Source organism: Trifolium pratense, linkage group LG4 (genome assembly GCF_020283565.1).
Source record: "Trifolium pratense cultivar HEN17-A07 linkage group LG4, ARS_RC_1.1, whole genome shotgun sequence".
Classification (NCBI taxonomy): domain Eukaryota; kingdom Viridiplantae; phylum Streptophyta; class Magnoliopsida; order Fabales; family Fabaceae; genus Trifolium; species Trifolium pratense.
Window position 1 is genome coordinate 24,096,959 of NC_060062.1, and position 21,926 is coordinate 24,118,884.

A 21,926-nucleotide genomic window follows, 5' to 3' on the forward strand; every position below is an offset into this window, starting at 1 on the left:
AATAACAAAAAATGACTACTTGTAAGCCCTGATAGTCGATGATTGGGCAAGAAGTAACAAACTCAAGAAAAAGCTTTGGTTCTTCAAACAAACGCTAAACAGTAAATAGTATAATGCATTCATAATGCAGCGACTAAGAAATTTGAGATCAATCTCAAATTCAATTTCCGCTGCAAACCTTAAACGCAAATCACGAAATTCAATTGCTGCTATTCAAGAAACCTTTCACTCCACCAAAGATACCTTCGAACGACATCGTATTGTTTTCACTGTCGGAACTTCCATCGCTTCCGTCGCAACTGCTTTCATCGGTTTGTTTCAATTCTCCCACCACCAACACAACCTAATTTCATTATTATTATTTTTTTATTTTTTATTTATTTTTTGAAATTTTATTTTAGGTTATTCGTTGCGTCATTTACATGATACCAGAGTTGATGAAAGACTTCAATCCATTGAACGTGCTGTATGTATATATTTATTATTATTCTTTTTGCTGTTTTTGGTTTTATTTAAGAATTTAAAGATAGGCACCTTAGTTGTAAATTAATTTTATATTGACATCCAATAAAAATGGTTTAATCTTCCATTTCATATAAAAAAAAAGTAGGGAAGTAGGGCGACAGTGTAAAATTATTTTATAATGGCGATGCATAGTGTACCCGGGAGCTTTGTTCAATTGGTAGGGACATTATTTTATATGTTCGAACCCAGACACTCCACTTATTCACCTTAAGGTTGAATTATAGCCACTAAGCTACTTGACAAAAAAATTAAAAGAGTTTAATGTGCATGTACTGATAGTGTAAACTAGTGTTATACACTAGTTTTACACGGTCATCCAATAAGAAACTATTAATCTGCTATGTCATATGACTAATTTCAAAATAATTGTGTGAGTTGGGGAAATACAAGATGCTCATTGGATGTCGGTGTAAAACTATTTTATACTGGTGGTGCATAATCTATCTTCTCTTGTTTAAATATGATTTGTTTCTGTTTATTGGTAGATGAAAAGCAATGTAAATCTTCAACATTCTGAAATTAAAGATATTGTTGGTCGTCCTGGAAGTTGTAGTATTCCTGCTTGTGTAGCTACTGCCGGAACCACGTTACTTATCGGGTTTGTTTTGATTCCCTTGACTGTTTCCTATGATGCTTAACTCTGAATTGGTCCTTTTTATTTTATCGCCAAAAAATTGTTGGTTTTTAATTTGTTACTGAGAGGGGGATTTAAAAGAAGGCCTAAGCCCAGAAGAGAAAGACTATAAAGGAATCAAACGAGGAGACAAAACTCCAATGCTATTATAGTTGAAAGTTCTACCTTGAGTGACTGATTTTCTTGATTTGTTATTCAAATCATTTGGAATCTTTTATCTTACATTTGGGTTGGATTAGATCAGATTAGGTTGCTTGATACATATGATAATTCCTACCATTGTTTAATACAAATACCGGCATATTAGCAAGGGACTAAACTCATAAGTCATACTATGTAGTCTTGGAAGAGAGTAATTGAGCAGAGATGAAGCATGATCTACACATTACAGAAAATCAGTTTAGTTTTATATTCTGTAGGTAGACTAATTATGGATGCAATGTACTTTCCCCAAATGCTGTTAGAAAGATATCAGAAGAATCATAAAAACCCACACATGGTTTTTAATTGATTTAGAGAAGACATATGATATAGAGTACCTAGAGAAATTTTGTGGAAAGTTTTAGAAAAGGAAGAAGATTACATTGCTTATGTTTGAGCAATCAAAAGTATGTATTAAGGGATCATGATGACTAGTGTGAGAAGAGAATACAAGTAGATTTCCCTGTATCTATAAGTTTGCACTGAAGGTCAATTTTAAGCCACTATCTTTTCATCTTGGCTACAAGACATGTTTAATAAGTGTATAAAAGAGACAATGCCACAGTGCATATTTTTTTTGCAGATAATCTAGGAGTCGAGTGAAGAAATGAATGGAAGGTTAAGGAATACAGAGATAGATAGGCCGTAGGAATACACAAATTTTGCTCAAGTCAGAGGCAACATATATGAAAAGTATAGTTGGAAATAAACAACAAATATTATAACTTACAGTTAAAAATTGGATAACGTGCAATATCACTATCTTACGTTCTCATGTACCTGAGGTCTGATATACAAAATGAAAGGAGATAGAGATGCTATCAATAGGATTCAAGTAGGGTGGATGAAATGGAGCAATGTTTTGCAAGTTTGATTCGTGATTAAAAAAATGTAGCAATAAGGTTAAAAGAAAATTTGCTATATATCTATAAGACATGCAATACTCTGTGAGACTTGGTGTTTAGTTATAAAGAGCTAACAACAGAGTAAACTCAGTGTTATATAGATGAAAATGTTAAGATGGATAAGGGGTCAAATGAGACAACATAAGATTAGGAATACAATCATTAGGAAGAAAGTTGGGCCGCTTCAATTATATAAAAGATAGTAGAATCTCGTCTTAGCTGATATGGGCATATATAGAAAAGGTTCATACAAGCACTGGTAAGAATGGTTAACTAATCACCAAATAGGGAATAGTCCAATAATTATTAATTACGGATTGCGGGAGACCAAAAGAAACTTTAAACCAAAATATTAAGAGAGATTTGTAAGTAAACTTCCTATCTTTGAACTTAATATTTTCTGATCTATGCAGTCAAACTCACCTCATAGGATAAAGTTTGGTTATATTTGTTATACTTACGATAGCTTAGTATATGGCTTGCCTTGCTGGCTAATGATTTGGTTCAAATATCCAACCACTACCACTCACTGGGAAAATGAAAAACAGAGATAATAAGAAAAATTAATTTTGAAAGTTGGAAACAGATTAAACCATTACTTAAAAATTAAAACATGATTCTTCGTAAACTAAATTTTAGTAGGGAAATTTGTGATCTGATTTAATATACTATTCTGGCAAAACATTCAACTGCTTCAAGTAAGTCTGCTGAACCCTAATTTTTGGGTTCTTTTACACACCTAAAATCGAATATCGACCACAGTCATAGCTGAGGATGTTCTGCTGAACCTTTTTAATATTCAATATGTAGTGAAGATTTATTTTGGTATAGTTTTCCTAATATAGAAACTCCTTCAAACGCCTCAGTCCATTTCTTTACTTTGCTTCCTGTCAGCTTCTATTTTTTATTAATGGGAATTCTGGGTATCGGTTTATATGGTTCTAATGAACCAACATTAAATTTTGATTACTTGGACATATACATTCAATAGTCAGTCTTGCTTCTGAATTTGATATATAGTACTGGTATGGTGTGAAGCTTATTCATTATTGGGTTGGTGTACACAAGATCCTCTGTTAATGTTTTAGTGGTTTCATAACTGAAGCACACAAAATTCAATAATCAGTAGAAGGAAATATTTTCAAAATTATATTATATCATGTTGACTACATATTAGAGTAGTCATAGTTAGGAGTATTGCATTTGCGTGTTCGACTGGATTGATTATCGAGTGTTTTACAATCAATTAATTCAAACGTTTTAATTTCCTTCTAGTCTTACTTTTTAACTTTAATAACTCATATTCAGGTATGGCTTGGGATGGAGAGGTGGAAGCTGGTACACAACAAAGAAGTTCAGAAAGGAGCAGATGAAACTACTGGGACAGATTAAACCTAGAAGATGGCAAATGCTTGGGAACATAAAACCTAAAGGGTGGCAATTCAAGTTCCCTAGAAGATCCAAAGTGCCAGATGCTGCAGTGAAAACATCTGAAACAATAATAAAGGATGCATTTTCCACACATATTGCTGGAAAAACCGCTTAGAGTTAATTCATGAATTAGTCTTCCAATCAGATAAACAGAGGAGCAGTATAGTTATTACCAACGAGTCAGATTTTCACTGGTATTATATTATTTTGGCCTGCAGTTCCTCTCCCTTTAGCTTCACATTCTTCATCCTTCATGTTGCTACTAGAAAAACATTCTTCATCTGGCATGTGATGAGTGTCTAAGATACTTGTGTTTTATTTTGATTATTAACTTTATAACGGAGAAAATACACACTTAATTTTAAAGGCTGAACTCACTTTCGGTCTTGCAAGTATCGCAATTGTGCAATTTTAGTCTCTTTTTTTGTCCGAGCAATTTTGGTCTCCTAAGTATTTCTTCTTTCTAATTTGATAGTCCCCTCAAATTTGTGACGAGGTGGTGCAATTTACCAGCATGACACCCAACTTACGGTGATATTATGTTTTTTTTTTTTTTTAAATTAAAAAATGCTAATAAAGAAATGACATGTGGCCCTAGGCCTTTTTTCTTCGTTTTTTAATCTAGTTTTGCTTATAAAAAAAAGCAAAGAAATAGATGATAATCTAGTTTTTTAATTTAGTTCCTTTGTGTAAACTTTCACTTTTTTTTTTTTTTGACAATCTTAAGAGTCGCATCTTAAATTATTATTATTTTTTTTTTTTGATAAATCGCATCTTAAAACTTTTACAATGAAGAAAACAAATTTAAATGTTTACTGTAGTAACATTTATTAGTTTAAACAAAACTCTTTTCTGCAACTTATACGTTTGCAAGGTCTTTGAACTTTGAAGAGACGTACAAGTTTATTGTCACTGGATTCATTAAATACATAGAAGATGAAAGGAAGAAAAGAACATGCATTATTGGTCAATGCAAAGACACACGATAAACTAAGAATAAATGGCTTTGGAAATATGACACCATAATTAATTATCAACTCAGAATACAAAGCGACACATTGTTTGGCTCTCAACTTAGCTTATAAAACAACCCACAAACCTTAGCACTCAGTAAGATAATTGAATTGCTGGTATACTTGAGAGATCAAAATGTCTAATCTTGATTTGAATGTGTGGGAAAATGGAATAATGGGCATAGGTGAGAGAAATATTATTCAAGGTTTGATGATGCCAGACAAGTTCACTCTTCCTGGAATGGATTGTACCTTTGATTTGAAGTCATCTTGTTTGGCGAAGCAGAAAGATAAACCGCTTGAGAAAGAAAGTCTTAGCCACGAGTTTATTACGACCGAAAGTTTCTTAATGAAATGCCCCATTGAGTTGAAGGCTACGTGTTTGCTCTTCTCAGATTCGTCACGCGACATGAGACATGTATTCCTCAAGGGATATCTCATGGTTATGAGTTATATAGCCTTGCAGTTACATCTAATTTGATAGGGTATCTATACCATGATATCGCTTGTGGGAAGGTTAAACACAAGAGCCTTTTTGATGAGATGGACTACATGTCGAAGAGTATAGTTGCTGTTGATTCTTGTCAATTTACCACTGAAGAAATGTGGGTGCTGATTGAAATGTGTGATATGTATCCAAAAAGGCGTTTCGGCCAAGCCAACATTTACAACAATCTGATTTTGGCTAAGGATGATCTTGTCATCTTTACAGACGAAGAGAATGTGGATTTCGTTTCACCACCACATATGTGTGGCAACCCCAAAAGGTTGTAGAATAACATAATTAATATAGCCATCAAAATGGATGCTGTTGATGATTTGGCTGAGGTTGTTTCTGGAATGAGGGGTTTGCCTTATTTTTTGCGTGAAACAAACCAGCTCACTGGAGCAGATTGTTTCATTGTAGACGTACCATTGAGTTACTCGATCACCCTTGGTTTGGAGGGTATACACAGACCAAGAATTGTTAGGCATAGTGGATACCATGCTACTAGCAAATCCTTGGTTGCTGATCTTCAGCTGGGACAGATGATGTTGATGAGCGTGTTTAACGTCGTTGAGCAACTAGGTGCGTTTGGCATTATCGGTGTTCCTAGTGGAAATGTGAGAACTGACCCCTATTTTAACACTAATGTAATGGGTTTCGGGCTCAAGAGTGAAAATGAAAGTAATAATAGTCTTCTTCATGAATGGAAAGAATTCAGGGGTGTACCCTTTTTCCTTGGTATGTCCGGTAATCTAAAAGATGTCGCTGTTGCATTGGCGGGTGAGATGCGAGATGGGGTGTACACCCGTTTGAGGCCACAGCTTTTGCACGCCATATCGTTCTCTAGGTATCATGATACAACTTGGGGTACCATAAGAGGATACAAGAGGCCAGAACTTGAGTTTTCTATACTAGATGCCTTGGCTTGGGTGATGGGTGTGACCAAGAAAGTGCCCAAAGTAGGGTTAAATGCTGTTGGCCAACATTTCAATGGGAGTGTGAGCACTGAAGAGTTGAAATTCATGGTTTTGGCGGCAAATAGAACGTACGATTTGTGTATGGTAACACACAAATTAAATGGTCGAGTGTTGAAAGTTAAGAATTTTTACTAGGGATGTGAAATTTTACAAAACAGAAAAGTACTATATAGGAATTTCAATTAGTAACAATATCCTTTGTATGCTTACATTCTGAAACATGAATTTCTTTGACATTGAAATTGAAACAAAGTAATTTAAATTTTATTTTTTTTAAGGTGTACTATATATTTCTCTATAATATCATTGAAACTAATTAAAGAAAGATATCAGAGGTTCATAATATACATTTGGACCCATCACATAATCTGCATGTGCATAATCATTTTTATAACAAGCTTATCTGCATCATGATCTTGATGACTTTCTAGCAGAAGTTGCACATCTTTAACACTAGTATTCTTGTGTTCGTGCGGAATGACCAATAGATCTATCAAGTTTCATTAATGTTTTGGATTGGGCCAAGTCCCAATCCAGTCTACTCGGCCCAAGACACTCATCAGCCCAATCCACGGCCACCTCCTCAACGGTCACAAGTAGCGCCGCTTTTGTAACGGCTGACATTGAAATCATTGTCCTTCGATGTAAATTATGGCATTGAGACAAGATTCCGACATCATCAATGACGAGTTTGTCTCATCCGCCTTCACATTGATGGTTGTGGCTCTGTGTAAGTACCCCTTTTCATGCAAATGGCTTAGATATTTTATCTCTCATTTTTAACCTCTCACTTCACGCTTGTATTGACTTGAGCGTCAAAATATCTCGAAATTACACCCATCTCAAATAACCAAATGGACGCGGCGTTTCACACCGGTCATAACCTTCCGATCAAGTAGGAACAATTAATTTTAAAATTGTTTTTAAAGTATTCGTGTTCGTGCAGAATAACCAAATGGTCAAGAGTGTAATATGGGTAATAATGTTTAATTTAAACTACAAAGAAGTGGAGAATCCGAATTTGAACTTCAGTCTCTCTGAAAATATCCTAGTAGCTAGCAACTCAACTACTCATTTTATTAGTACATAAAGGTGAAATGTTTATTTTAGAAGAGCATGATGGAATGCTACCAATGAGATTATTTTGAATAATTTTTAGGGTAAAATATATTTTTTGTTACCGAAATTGATTTTCGTATAAATAAAATAAATCCAAATTTGTAAAAATTACATATAAAAGATCAAAATTCGCTAATTTCACCCAACCACCAAAGTCTTATTCGTTTATATGTGATTTGATCTAACATTGTCATGTGTAACTTTGGTTTGGTTATGTTTGCCACCATTATATGTTATATTTTAGGTAAAAAGATCAAGGAGATGTATAAAAGTTTTTTTTTGTCAAGAAGGAGATGTATAAAGTTAATCATAGGAAAATATATTTTTTTTGAGTATTGGGTCTAACTCATCCTTACAAAATGAGCTTGTAAAGTGATGATTGCCTCTAGTTTATAAACACTTAGTCATGCCATATCGCAACCGATGTGGGATTTCTTAGCAGAAATATTATTGATTCCGGTTTTATTTTATCTCAAAATTCAAACCCAATTCTCATAAACACCCATAAACAAAACACTTGCTTAAGAATTAAAACAAGAAAAATAAAACAAAATTTACCATTAGTCAGGAATACGTGATCTAAAAGTAAAAAATTGTTCAACAATATTTGTTGATTAATAACACTTTCTTAATAATGGGTACCAATTGCATAACATTTGGAATTTATTTGTTAACCTTAAGCCAGGGTACATCTATATACATTTCATGCTTCAATGATAAGAAAAACTTATAGTCTTAAGTTTCCAACGCCTTATTTGGATGCAAGGCATTGTTTGGTTTGTGAAACAAAAAAAGGAATTACACACAACATTTTCTTCAAGGAATATGTTTTGGCTTTTTATATGCACAACATTGGTCTGGTCATGGGTCACCTCTATTTCATGTTAAGCTAAGGAATCATATGTCAATAAAATCCAAAACTCTAAATAATAATTTAACAGAAATACTTCAAAAGCACGCTTCTCAACATACTTATTTGGACCTATACAATTTAGTGAGATCATATTAAAAATTTTAAATAAATATTCCAATCCTCAAAATTTTAAAAGTCTTGCAATTTAGTTACTAAAATTTACAAATTAATAAATTAGTTCCTTAAATTAAAAACATAGATAAATTTAGACCCTGGATAAAAAAAATTGGCTTTCAGCACCATTTTAATCTGGTTCGAGGGTCAGTTCTGTTATTAAATGGTTCCAACCCCCTCCCCAATCGAAGTTGCGGGGATCGAATTGCGGTCCTCCCTATCAAGTTCAACGTCAATCACCACTGAATCAATTAACTATTGCTAAAAATTTATTTGTAGTAAAGATCGACAAAAACTAATGAAAGACTTATATATTAAATTGAGCAATTTTTTGCTGCATCAAAATGAGTATAAAACATTTATAATTGTGATATTAAATTTGAAAATATAAAATACTAAATTTATCGATATTGTTTAATAAAAAAACTAAATTGTTACTCCTTCTTACCACAACTACCCGCCGCATTTGGTCATTTCGCACAAATTATAAAAATAAATGATAAATGAAAGAGAAAAAAAATAATAATTTTATGAAATTATTCATCTTAACAATTAATGTATTTCAAATGTCATAACGTGAAAACTTTTTAAACCAAAATTTTATTAAAAAAATCCAACAACGTTTAGATGAAATAACACTTGTCTCTTTTAACTAAACTAAGATCCTGAGTTTGATCCATGACTTATGTATGCAATATTGTTAAAACTTCTAAGGAGAACTTATCATCCATTTAAATCCCACAAGATTTGAGGGATTAGTCTATGCAGTTTCGCGCAAGAGATATCTGATTACGACAAAAACAAATTATTCAAAAAAATATGACAAATATCATAAAATAGATGGACTATTTCCTAAATTTAAACGAATAAATTGACTGACTTTTACAATTTGAAGTACTAAAATACTGATTTACTTTAAAAAAAAAATTGTGTATATACTATTTTGCTAGTAGTAATACTCATTATAATAATATAAGTATAATAATATGCAATGTGGACCCCACAAGAGCATATTTTTAACCACTAGCTCCAATCTATTGACAAAAAGGTTGTTCAGAAGCCCTCATGTGAATAACTTTTTTTATATTTAACTTTTTTTTTCTTCTTATGTTTTTATTCTGTTTTCTGTTTCTATAAATAATCTCTCAATTAGGAACATTAATGCATCATCATCACAAATTAGAAAAATGGCAAAGATTTCACTCTCAATTACTCTTATGATTCTCTTCTGTAGTTTAACTCTTGCATCAAGAACAAAAATCTCATCCTTAAACACTATTACTGCATTGGCACCATCATCTAATGATGGTGTTTGTTCATCATTAGTGAAGACACAAGGCTATGCTTGTGAAGAACATTTGGTACTATTACTATGTAACATTGTTTGTCATATGTTATGTTTTTTATTCGAAATTAGTAACATTTAGAACAACTAAGTAGTTTCTAACTAGTTTTTATGCATGTGTAATTGTTTTTTAGGTGACAACACAAGATGGTTATGTTCTTAACATGCAAAGAATTCTACCAAGAGGGAGAAGAATTGGAAATAGTGTACCTGTTGTGTTACAGCATGGATTATTCATGGTTAGTGCTACTATTCGCGCTGTTTAGATTGGTTTATTTGAGTTTATACACTGACATAAGCACTTGGTGATACTGATTGAGAGAATTAGCTCTTTAGGATAGTTTATGAAAACAACTTATAGCTTATATGAAAACAATTTGAATTTATTTATCTTTTGTTAGAAAAATTGTTTGTACATAAGTACTTATATGATATAGTGTTTATGCTATAAGAGCTCAATTAAGCTGTTTATCCAAACAAGGTCTAAAAGAAACTAAGTTTTTTCATGACTTTTGTTGTTTTTGATGATGTTGGAAATTAATATAATGTTGGTGTGTTTGTGTAGGATGGTGTGACTTGGTTGTTGCTACCTCCAAGACAATCTCTTGTATTTCTTTTGGCAGATAATGGATTTGATGTTTGGATTGCTAACACGCGCGGAACAAAATATAGTCATCAACATACAACATTTTCTAGTAACAGCTCGGTTAGTTTTTTTTTTACTATATTGCATTGTTTTAGATTGCGGTTACGCTGCAAAATTTTATACTAGGAAAAATGTGGCCGATGAGGTCGAAATTGCAATCGTGATGCTATTGCGCAGACCTCAAAATCCTTCATATTAATGGTTGCAATTGCATTTCAAACCGCAATTTTAAACTGCGTGTTTCTCTGATCAGAAATTTGGTTCAGTTGAATCACAAAAAGCGTCCCTGAAATTGTAAGATGCTATCAACTTAATTGCAGAAACTTTTAAAACTTTTCATAATAGTCCTTGAAATCGAAAAAAAAAAACCTTCGATTACATTAGTACTTTTAGGTAAGCCAATTTGATTACATTGCTTATATCATGTTTCCAATGTTTAGGATTATTGGAATTGGTCATGGGATGAATTAGTTGCATATGATCTTCCAGCAACATTCAAGTATGTGCATGATCAAACTGGACAAAAACTACACTATGTTGGTCACTCGCAGGTGATTAATTGCTGAATTTTTTACATGTTTTCGCCTCTCCATATATATAATTCAATGTGATTATAAGACTTAAGATTGTTGAATTGTTTTGTAGGGAACTTTGGTTGCATTGGCTGCTTTTTCCAAAGATCAACAACTGGACAAGTTGAGATCAGCTGCTTTGCTTTGTCCAATTGCTTATGTTGGTCAGATGACCTCACCAGTAGCGAAAAATGCCGCTGATCATTTCATTGCAGAGGTAACACTTGTCGATAAAATAAAGTTACTTTTTCACGAAACGAAAGAAATTTGATAACATTGTTGCTCAAAGTTCAAAATATTAACATCGAAGATATGTTTTTTCTTAACAGTCTCTATACAAATTGGGAATTTTTGAATTTAGCCTTAAAGGGTAAGTAATTCTTATTATCTTTTTTGTAATTGTAACCATTTGGATTTGGATAGACTGCAGTCAAAATCTCACGCAATCGGCACATCGGTAGTTGTTAGGTCAAGATTAGACAAGTTAGATTTCAATTCACATTCCGAGCTTGAAATCTGGAACGGCCAATCTTGATCTAATAGTCACCGATATGCTGACTGCATGAGATTACTGGCATGCAGGCAATCCACATCCCATTTTTCTCTTATTGTAAGACGATAGATGGAATTTGTCAAATGTTTAGGATATATCAATCATGAGTTCAAGATTGGCTTAACTTCATCTTCTGTGTCTCGTGTTCCAATAGGGGAGCTGCTGTGAAGTTTCTTAAGGACATGTGCAAGAGCACATCCATTGACTGCACCAACTTGTTTACATCTTTTACAGGTTTTTTTGCATGTTCTGATTTAGCAATAATCGTGCCTGAAAAGGTCTACATTGTTACACTTATCACCTACATTGATATCATTATCGTACTTTCAGGTCCAAATTGCTGCGTAAACCCTTCGATAATGAATACTTTTTTGGACCATGAACCTCAGCCAACAGCAACAAAGAACATGATGCATCTATCTCAGAGTAAGTAGTCCTATTTTCGTAATTCAAATATCATGCACGACAATAGTTTATATCTTATAGTTCGTGTTTAAAAGGAAGTGCTGATATTGAAAATCAAAGTGAAATCTATTGTTAATAATTGAAGAATGAGTTTAATTTCGATACAGTGTTTGTGCAAAAAGTTTTACACTGTCAACAAGTTACAACCACTGATATGTGTGACTTCATAAGTAACTATTTTTAAAGTCAAATGTTTTTAATAATTTGACGATTGTGATTGATTGACAATATATATGAATTAAGTTTGAATTCATTTACTATTCCGAGAAAAAGGAATATACACTGACAATGTAAAATAATTTTACACTGTCAACCAATAACAACCATGTTTTTTGCCACATCACCCCACTTCACCCTCTACTTTTTTATATGACATGGCAACTTGATAGTTCTCTATTGGATGATCGTCTAAAATTATTTTACACTGTCAGTGCATCTCCATTAAACTCTTTGTTTCCTATGAATATTATGACAGTGATAAGGCAAGGAACAATATCAATGTTTGATTATGAGGACAAAGATGAGAATATTAGACACTATGGACAATCAAGTCCACCAATATATGACATGACAAGACTTCCAAGTGAACTTCCATTGTTCCTAAGTTATGGCGGTGCTGATGCTCTTGCTGATGTTAAAGATGTGAACCTTCTACTACAAAGTCTTCAAGATCATGATGCAGATAAGCTTGTAGTGCAGTATAGAAATGATTATGCACATGCAGATTATGTTATGGGACAAAATGCTAAACAAGATGTATATGAACCTCTTATATCTTTCTTTAAGCTTCAATGATATATATTTCAACAATATACTATAGTATACCTTATAGAATTTTTTGAAAATACTTTGTTTCCATGCATGTCAAAGAAATTAATAGTACAGAAATTTAATTCAGCTTGTAAGCATACAGAAGATATATTGATTGTTAATAAATGAAATTTCTATATACTTTTCTTTTTGTGTGTGGACATTTTCAGTAGAATTTCAATTCCCTTTATTCTTAATATGCAGCTTCCGAATCGGATCTACTCAATTTGACGGTTTGAGTTAGGTAACTGAGTACTAGTAGTTTGCAAAATCGGTAATCAAATACGGGTAATTGGTATACCCAGACCCAACCCACGTAAAAAAAACTAAACCACTAAGAATTTGTCCGTTCACCAAGCAACTAACAATTCAAGTAAAGTCCAACTATCAATATAAATTCATCAAGTAACTTAAATCTAAATTATTTAATTGGCTTAATCTAATCTCTATCAGCTCATCTTGACAAAAAATAGAAGATTAGAACGCTAGCTCTTGACAGAAAATGGAAGCTCTAGTAGTGGCAGAAGGTATATATATATATGTTGGAAATAGAATACTTTACTACAATTTTACTTCAAAAATAGTTGTATGGGTTGCTAATAACTATGAAGCACCGACACATACACGATACTAATAATTTGATAATCAACGTATTTGTTCAAAAGAAAAGTTTCCTACATTTCCATTAAGTAATGTAAAAGTAGTGATCAGGAAAATTTGTTGGAACTAGTGAAATGTCTTCACCAATATCTTACTAGTTGTCATATTTCACCATGAGAGAATCCCCCAAACAACCCTGTTCCCTTTCTGAATGTATCACTATATAGCAACACAAGGTTGTTTCTGAAGGTTGTTCCCCCATCTCATATCCTGGCAGCAGCACTTGTTCATCCTGAAGAACACGTACTGTCTTAAAAAAGGAATGAGATGTCGCATGTAAGTCTATCAAGTGTATTTTTAATTAAAAAGTCTCACAAAATTCATTAACCCGCTAAAATCTATACCCTAATCCAATACACATAGGAAATTTTCTTTAAGAACCAATTACTAATTAATACTCCTTAGTTTTCTTAAAAGTGTCAGGTTAAAATGATAACACCAAATTAAGAAGATGGATTTTTGCACCATATCTTCGTATTATACCTTGATCTTAATTCACCAATAAATTCTTATTTTTTTTGCACCTAGTACTCATCTTATAGGTAACAAAATTTGTTTAAATCTGAATATAACAAGGAAGCAACAAACTTTTCTATCTTAAAAAAAAAGTAAAAAATTTTCTTTTTTTAAAAAAAAAAGCTTTAGTTTTTCAAATATATAAAAAAAAACATATATTGAAAAAGATAACAATAATTGACAAATGATATAATAATTAACACTTGCTGTCAATTACCTACGCGTCATGCAATTTACGATGGTGCTATATAACTACAACTCTATAATTAGCTTAACAAGAGGAACTTTTTTACTATGTTATGTATTTGGGAGATTGGTGTTTAGACAAATCGTATCCTTAAAACATAAACTGGACAAATTCATTAGAAACGCTAAATATGATAGAACCAGACACTTTTAAAGAATGAAGGGAGTGCCAAAAATAAAAATTATCTTCTTTAGTCTTAGAAAATTTAAAATAACCTAACTAAAACATTAAATTTAAGTAGTTAACGAATTCACCCTAACTAAATTTTGTTTATCTTTTGGCCGGATTACTTAACTCCTTATCCTGATAATAGGGTTTAAAAAAAAACTAGAATAAACCTAAAAATGTAATTTTCAAAATGAGTGATGATGTGGAAACCTATTATTGGATAACACACGTTATTTTTACAACATCAGATCACAAAGTTTTCATCCATAAAAAAAAAAACAAAATCATAAAGTTTTGAATTTTTATAAAACAAGTGATGACGTGGGAACCTATGATTGGACATTACACGTTGCAATAATTCCTTCATTCTTCATACAAAGATGGGTTTTTCATTCTTCCGCAGATTCAACATCAAACTGCGTCATCTCTGTCAATATGGCAAAGCTTTCATTCATTGCTCTAACTATTTTCCTTTCTATCTTCAACAATCTTCTCTCTTCTTACGCACTCTATGGTTCTTCTTCACCCGTTCTTCAACTCACTCCTTCAAACTTCAAGTCCAAGGTAAATTTTCGTTTTTTATTTCTTTTTCACTGACCCAGTTCGTGATCTCACTCTATTAGCTACTTTTTTCAAATGGGTATTGCGTTAAATTGCTAAATTTTGTATCTTTTTACTTAAAATCTATCTGGGTATTTTGAATATTTTGCATTTGAATTGATGATCTTAGTGTATTATCAATTCTGGGTTTTGTGGAGATATAATTCTGATTTATGTGATATATATAACAAATCTGTTAATTCATACTTGTGTTAGTATAGTATGTGTTAATGTTGGTGTTTTATGTTGTCAATTAATTATAATCGTATCGTTAAAAATGTTTGATTTTGATTATAACTAGTTCTAAAATTGCATTTATGATTGAGTGTGAATTATATATATGATTGGTTGTGATTTATTGTTGGTGTAAAAAATTTAGACGAGCAATGTATCAAAATGAAACTCAAATTAAGGCCTGTTTGGATTGTCTTATTTGAGGTTATTTATTAGCATAAGCACTTTTGAGACTGTTTGAGAGGACTTATGCAATCACCTTATGACATGTGCATAAAGCTTCCCATTGTAACTTATGGAAACATTTTATAAACAGATTTATTTTAGGCAAATGCTAACTTAGGGTACATGATAAACAACTTAATATAGAAATATTTCTCTCGAAAGTTGTGAATTCAACTTTTTAAAAGTTAAATTGTTGTATTTTTCAATGCAATACCCTAAGTTAGGTTCCTTAACATGTGCCCTTTGACACACATTAGCAAGACCCTTTATTTTATACTCCCTTCGTCTAAATTTATAAACACTTTGACTTTATTTTATATTTTGTTATTAAAATAACTTATACTCCAAATAATCTTTCAATATTATTGTTGTTTATCAAAATAGTTATTTATGCTATAACTTATACTCCATGTAGTACATAAATACTTGTTTGATTAGTGTTTATGCTATAAGCACTTAATTAAGTTTATCCAAATAGTCTTTTAATATTGTCATAACAGGATTGGATTTGATATGATGAATACCAGCCCTCACCCAAGAAAATATGAATAATTTTTATGAATTAGCTTTCTCTGTGCTTTATCTAGTTTGTAATGTATCAGGTTTTTATGGGTGCTATCTGAATAATGACAGGTTCTGAACTCAAATGGAGTCGTTCTTGTTGAATTCTTTGCACCATGGTGTGGACACTGTAAAGCTCTTACTCCTATATGGGAGAAGGCAGCTACTGTATTAAAGGGTGTCGTTACCGTGGCAGCCCTTGATGCTGACGCTCACCAGGCTCTAGCTCAGGTTTTCCACTGTTCATTTCATCATTCCTCAGATTTATATTTAAATTTTACTGAAATCTGTTAATGGAAAACTATGCTGCACATGTTGTTTTCTTCTTGCATTTAGCATTTCTGATTATGAAGATGTGTTATTACTTCCTTCTGTACATGGCACACTAGAAATATCTTTTATGGACCAAACATGATATTGAGCCTGTTTGGATCGACATATTTGAGCTAACTACTGACCTACGTATTTGTGACTTGTGTGAGGCTATTTGAGAGAGTAATGGAAACTGCATATGACATATCCATAGGCTGTTTAAAAAATTTTCTTAAGTTATCCATAAGCTGCTGCTGCGAATCTACTGTCCTCTATGCTTCTGTTTTGGTCGTTGCAAATTGCAACTACTAGCTTGGATGCTCTAGTGTCAAGCTAGGTGGTCTTTTGTTTTTGGTCCTTAGTAGCGTATTTGTTTTTTATCTCCAATTCTTTAGTTTTTGTTTTGGTTTTGCACCACTATTGTTTAGCTTTTGGTGGGTTTTGATGTTTTATTTTCTAGATGTAAGTTTGTTGGTTGTCTGTGTTGTTGGGTAGTAGTAACCGAGTGTGTGGCTCTTTGTTGGTGGGTTGGAGTTGTGTGACTTATCATTTGTTATAGAAATAACTTATACATGAGCATTCATATGATAAACACTTATGCTATAAGCACTTAATTAAGTTGTTTATTCAAAGAGGTTCCTCGTCATAGATTACCAATGTCATTCTGGAACTGTTTTAAATAGTAGGAATTTGATTAATTGAGCATGTCATTTTGAATATAAAATTGTTTCTTGTTTTAAGGCACATCCAAGATCCAACCACTCTAGACATATTGTATATCACTATATGTAAAAAATTTCCTTCCTTTCATTCCGAATCTTACCTTTCTATTCTATGTAAAGCAACCCAACCATATATTACGTAGATAAATAAATTAGAATATATATGTTGAGATTATTTATTTTCCTGTCTCTTATATGAGATTTGTTATTATTTACATGATGAAATATTTATGTATGTACTTCTTGTAAGTTTCTTCAATTATGATTTCCATATGCAGCTATTTTCTTCATTTTTAAAAAATATAACCGTATATTGCAAACTTCGATAAAACATTTATATTTTGGTTTGTCATTTCTTAATTCCCTGCAGGAATATAATATTAGAGGATTTCCAACTATAAAGGTGTTTGTACCTGGAAAACCACCGGTTGATTACCAAGGAGCCAGAGATGTCAAGCCAATCGCAGAATTTGCACTTCAGCAGGTTTGTTGGAATCTCTTATGGAGTAATCTAACTTTTTACTCAAAAGTTCCAGTCAAATGTTTCTAACATGTATAATAAGTGTTACATATTTAGATATAGTGCATAGATGTCTTCTTTTTTTTTTTTTTTGTGGAAAACAAAACATTTATTGTGCATCTATGAAAAATTGAATGACTACAAATAAATGAGAATCTGTATGTATAGGTGAAGGCTCTTTTGAAGGAACGATTAAGTGGAAAAGCAACAGGGGGATCAAATGAAAAAAAACAATCCACTGCTTCTGCTTCGGTAGAATTAAACTCTAGTAACTTTGATGAATTGGTTATCAAAAGCAAAGAACTTTGGATTGTAGAGTTTTTCGCACCTTGGTGAGTTCTTCCTATATTTCAAGAGTTAAATTTGGATATATCATTGTATATTACCCGACTGAACTTGAAATTTTTCTTTCATATTTGCAATTCTAAATCTAATATCTTGTGTCCTTTTTGTTTCTCAAAGGTGCGGCCATTGTAAAAATTTAGCTCCTGAGTGGAAAAAGGCGTCCAATAATTTGAAAGGGAAAGTTAAACTGGGTCATGTTGACTGTGATGCTGATAAGGTAAGCTTATATATCTCATAGTTGATATGAATTATTATCAGTATTGTCAAATAGTGGCTATAGCACTATAGCGTAGCGGAATTTTAGCAAACCGTTATTGTTCTGTGATACACAATTTAGTACAAAATGTTGTCAAATAGAGGCTAAAGCACTGGCAGCGCACAACACTGTAGCGTAGTAGAATTTGAACAAACCGCTATTTTTTTGCGATCCTCCATTGAAAACACCAATTAGTACTAAATTCCATTGGCTGGTCAAGATGATCTCTGCCTGTATTTTTAAGGATAAAACACTTAAATGCAGTGTTAATTATAAATTTTTTAATCTTCCTTTCAATTTATTTTATTCTGACAGGATTTTTTTGTCAGTCTTTAATGAGCAGGTTCAACGTTCAAGGATTCCCTACAATCTTGGTATTTGGAGCCGATAAAGATACTCCAATTCCTTATGAAGGTGCTAGAACTGCTTCAGCCATCGAATCATTCGCATTAGAGCAGCTTGAAACAAATGTTGCTCCTCCAGAAGTGACGGAGCTACATAGTGCAGTAAGTGTTTGGTCTCCTTCAAACTTACTTGATTGTACACTAATTTGAAAGAGAGAATATAAGATATAACCTAAGTGTTGTCTATAGGATGTTCTTGAAGAGAAGTGCGGTTCTGCCGCTATCTGTTTTGTTGCCTTCCTTCCCAACATTTTGGATTCCAAGGCTGAGGGAAGAAACAAATACCTTCAGCAGTTATTAACAGTTGCAGAGAAGTTCAAAAGGAGTCCTTACAGGCAAGTAAAAAGAATATTTGTGCTTACAGTTTTTAGTTCATACTTTAACATCACTTTGCGACTGAGTTAATCTTTCATATTTAACTTTTTTTTGTTTATGCTATTTGATTTTGTAAATGCTTTATCAAAATCTAGACAAAGGGGAGTATGCAATGTCAGTGTAAATTAGTTTTGCACTGACATCCAGTGAGAATACTGCATTTTGTGTTTGTTATTAAATTTCGGTTACAAAGTGTGTTTATGTGACAATATCATGAATTCTCATTGCATCTCCATTATACTAATAAATCAATCTTTGTCGACGAATTCTTAACAGTTTCTTATCGATTTTTGTGTCTTGAACAGCTACTTATGGGTAGCTGCCGGTAAGCAGCCAGATCTTGAGAAGAATGTTGGTGTTGGTGGGTATGGTTATCCAGCTTTAGTAGCATTGAACATTAAGAAAGCTGTTTATGCTCCTCTCAAAAGTGCTTTTGAACTTGACCATCTTATGTAAGTTTTTCTTCTAATGTTTTGCTAAATAGTACCTAACACTTCATTGAATGAATAAGTGCTTGAATATTAATAATTTGTTTTCTTCAGAGAATTCGTGAAAGAAGCTGGACGTGGCGGTAAAGGTAACTTGCCCCTAGCAGGCACTCCTACCATTGTAAAGACAGAACCATGGGATGGAAAAGATGGAGAAATAATTGAGGAAGATGAATTTTCTCTTGAAGAACTCATGGGAGAAGATGCCCCAAGCAAAGATGAACTATAATTAATTAATTTGAAAGGAAATGATACGAAATTAGTGGTCAAGTTATCACCAATTTTATGCTATAGGAAATTGTAGTATGTAGAATATTAAAGGGAAATGTTTTCATGTGCTCGCTGTTTTTCGAGTTTTTATTTTTTCCATGTTCGGAGTTAAAGACTAGTGTAGCGATGAGTGATCTTTCAAGGAGCATCATGTTATTCAGTAGTACAAGATATCTCAGGAAAATGTAAGCATGTTGCTATTTTCTTTTTTCCCATTAATGAACAATTGAACATCAGTTAACAAAGTACAACCTTCAGAACTTAGAACATTGATATGTCTTTTGTAAATTATTAGTAGGGTGATTCCGCCGAGGCCTGGTTCTTTTGGGTTGTGCACATTGATCATAGCTGGTTGTGATGAGGTGTTTTCAAGATAGTAGACTCATTTGAATATATACAGGCCTTGCTAAACCTTTGCACTTATGCCATATACGATATCAAATTTTGTTGAGATTTAAATGAAGAGGGAAACAATTTGCAGAGAAATTTAGTACATGTCCAGAAACAAGTTCTTTAAAGAAAACAAATTAATAATATTCAAGTATTTGTTCATTCAATGAAGTGTTTACCGTCTAATATAATAATGAACACTTCATTGAATGAAGTAATTAATAATATTCTCTGAAGAACACAAATTAATAAGTGCATGAAAATAAATTCTCTGAAGAAAACAAATTAATAATATTCAAGCACTTGGATATCAATGAAGTTTTTCTTCTAATGTGTATTCAAAATTTAATTCTAAAGAAGAAATAGATGGTGATTTAAGTGTATGATGAACAAAAACAATAGATATACACTAAGTTAAATTTAACAATCATAATGTGTGTTCAAATTTTAATTGAAATGAAGAAACAGGTCGTGATTCAAGTGTATGATGAACAAAAACAAAAACACTATGTTGAATTTAAAAATTATAATGTGTGTTCAAAGATAAATTTAAATAAACGCATGGTGATTGTATGATGAACAAAACCATATATAGGAGAAGTGACTTATATTGCATGGTTGGTTCCTCCATGCTTTGGATAAAAAATGCAAAAAAAAAATTGTAACCTTCACAAACATAATATTTATCAAATTAAACAACCACATGTAAAATTACGAGTACACTATGTAGAAAATTAATTTATTTTGAAGGTATTATCTTCACAAATTAGCCTGCTCCATGGTCTACGCACATTCTTTATTTTCCCAATACGATAGCATCCTCTACCTTTGTTTGAACCTTCAATTGTTGATGAACATGAGGAAGAGAAATCTCCATGATTGTTGTCTCTCATCGAATACAAATACGTTGATGACGGATAAGATCCACTACAGTTGAAATATCCTGCAGTTCTTGCATTCATGCCTAAGTTGTGGACTTGTGGTGCTTTTTTTTTTAGAAAAAATAATGTCCTCTCTCTTCATTGAAAATAATCACTTTTTCTCTCACAAATCCAATTCATCTTTAGGAAATCCAATTCCATTGATGACGATGATGATGACATTGACGTGGATGATGACCGAGACGATCGATGATGCATGAGTAGTTTTCCTTGGCAAAATACATTGAAAAAATATTGATTTTTTTTTTTGTTAAAATATGGAGGTGGGGGTGTAAGGCAAGGTGTAGAAGTTTTAGACAAAAAGTGTTTAGGAGTACCAGGTTGTGCCTCCCAAAAAAGGGAAATGCAATTGATGTTTTTCCATAATACATAATTCTTGATGAAGTTTTGGCACTAGAAGCTTCCTTGGATTTTAGCCTTGAGAAGAATTTATCATCTTGCTTTATTCTAAAAGATTTGTCAATTGAGAGATGATTGACATCATCATTGATAATTTTTTGGGTTTGAAAAGATTTTGATTTTTGCTTCTTTTTTTTTGTTAGAATTATGATGATGTAAAATATGACTCAAAGGAAAATCGAATTATAGTATAGACATGATTTGAGGATAAACTCTTCTATTTGTTTATCGTCCTCATGACCACTCTTGATAGTGTCTAGTCTTATCGGAAATTATTAGTTTACTTCATAGTAGCTATGTCTACAAGAAGAGTGAGATTAGAAAGCCATTCTCCAAGATAAAGTTCCTGTAAATATGATAGGCTTCCAAGTTGATTAGGAATGGTTCCAACTAGGTAATTAAAACTAGGTAGAGATTTCAAGTAGAGATTTCAAGGTAATTAAAACTGAGATCAAGGTATTGTAAACGATAGAGATTTCAAGTTGATGAGGAACTTCAATGTACATATTTTAAAATGGTCAACTTAACGAGTGCCTTTAACCATAAGAGCACTTGTTAAGAAATCAAAAGAAGAAAACTTTGG

The 21,926-nt window shown here is 32.4% G+C and overlaps 3 protein-coding genes across 3 annotated transcripts; all 3 read left to right on the forward strand.

Annotated features, from left to right (window-relative positions):
• Positions 1-33: 33 nt before the first annotated feature.
• On the forward strand, positions 34-4,088 carry LOC123921292. Its single transcript, XM_045973779.1, has 4 exons — positions 34-311; positions 402-466; positions 1,011-1,123; positions 3,574-4,088. The coding sequence occupies exons 1-4, from the start codon at positions 125-127 to the stop codon at positions 3,809-3,811; spliced, it is 603 nt and encodes a 200-aa protein (XP_045829735.1). The 5' UTR covers positions 34-124; the 3' UTR covers positions 3,812-4,088.
• Positions 4,089-9,440: 5,352 nt separating this feature from the next.
• LOC123921293 (triacylglycerol lipase 2-like) lies at positions 9,441-12,852 on the forward strand. The gene is made up of 9 exons (XM_045973781.1): positions 9,441-9,680; positions 9,799-9,903; positions 10,230-10,370; positions 10,751-10,861; positions 10,956-11,099; positions 11,212-11,252; positions 11,590-11,669; positions 11,766-11,861; positions 12,376-12,852. Exons 1-9 carry the CDS (start codon positions 9,507-9,509, stop codon positions 12,693-12,695), a joined length of 1,212 nt encoding a protein of 403 aa, XP_045829737.1. The 5' UTR covers positions 9,441-9,506; the 3' UTR covers positions 12,696-12,852.
• Positions 12,853-14,688: 1,836 nt separating this feature from the next.
• LOC123921294 (protein disulfide isomerase-like 2-3) lies at positions 14,689-19,882 on the forward strand. The gene is made up of 9 exons (XM_045973782.1): positions 14,689-14,865; positions 15,994-16,152; positions 17,326-17,439; positions 17,644-17,807; positions 17,938-18,037; positions 18,406-18,582; positions 18,670-18,815; positions 19,161-19,307; positions 19,398-19,882. Exons 1-9 carry the CDS (start codon positions 14,737-14,739, stop codon positions 19,570-19,572), a joined length of 1,311 nt encoding a protein of 436 aa, XP_045829738.1. The 5' UTR covers positions 14,689-14,736; the 3' UTR covers positions 19,573-19,882.
• The last annotated feature ends 2,044 nt before the right edge of the window (positions 19,883-21,926 follow it).

Coding starts and splice junctions, on each gene's coding strand:
- LOC123921294 (XM_045973782.1), top strand. CDS start 14,737: ATGGCAAAGCTTTCATTCATTGCTCTAACTATTTTCCTTTCTATCTTC. Junction 17,440..17,643: donor CAGAATTTGCACTTCAGCAG/GTTTGTTGGAAT, acceptor CTGTATGTATAG/GTGAAGGCTCTTTTGAAGGA. Junction 18,816..19,160: donor TTCAAAAGGAGTCCTTACAG/GCAAGTAAAAAG, acceptor TGTCTTGAACAG/CTACTTATGGGTAGCTGCCG.
- LOC123921293 (XM_045973781.1), top strand. CDS start 9,507: ATGGCAAAGATTTCACTCTCAATTACTCTTATGATTCTCTTCTGTAGT. Junction 11,670..11,765: donor CTTGTTTACATCTTTTACAG/GTTTTTTTGCAT, acceptor TCGTACTTTCAG/GTCCAAATTGCTGCGTAAAC. Junction 11,862..12,375: donor CATGATGCATCTATCTCAGA/GTAAGTAGTCCT, acceptor ATATTATGACAG/TGATAAGGCAAGGAACAATA.
- LOC123921292 (XM_045973779.1), top strand. CDS start 125: ATGCAGCGACTAAGAAATTTGAGATCAATCTCAAATTCAATTTCCGCT. Junction 467..1,010: donor TTCAATCCATTGAACGTGCT/GTATGTATATAT, acceptor GTTTATTGGTAG/ATGAAAAGCAATGTAAATCT. Junction 1,124..3,573: donor GGAACCACGTTACTTATCGG/GTTTGTTTTGAT, acceptor ACTCATATTCAG/GTATGGCTTGGGATGGAGAG.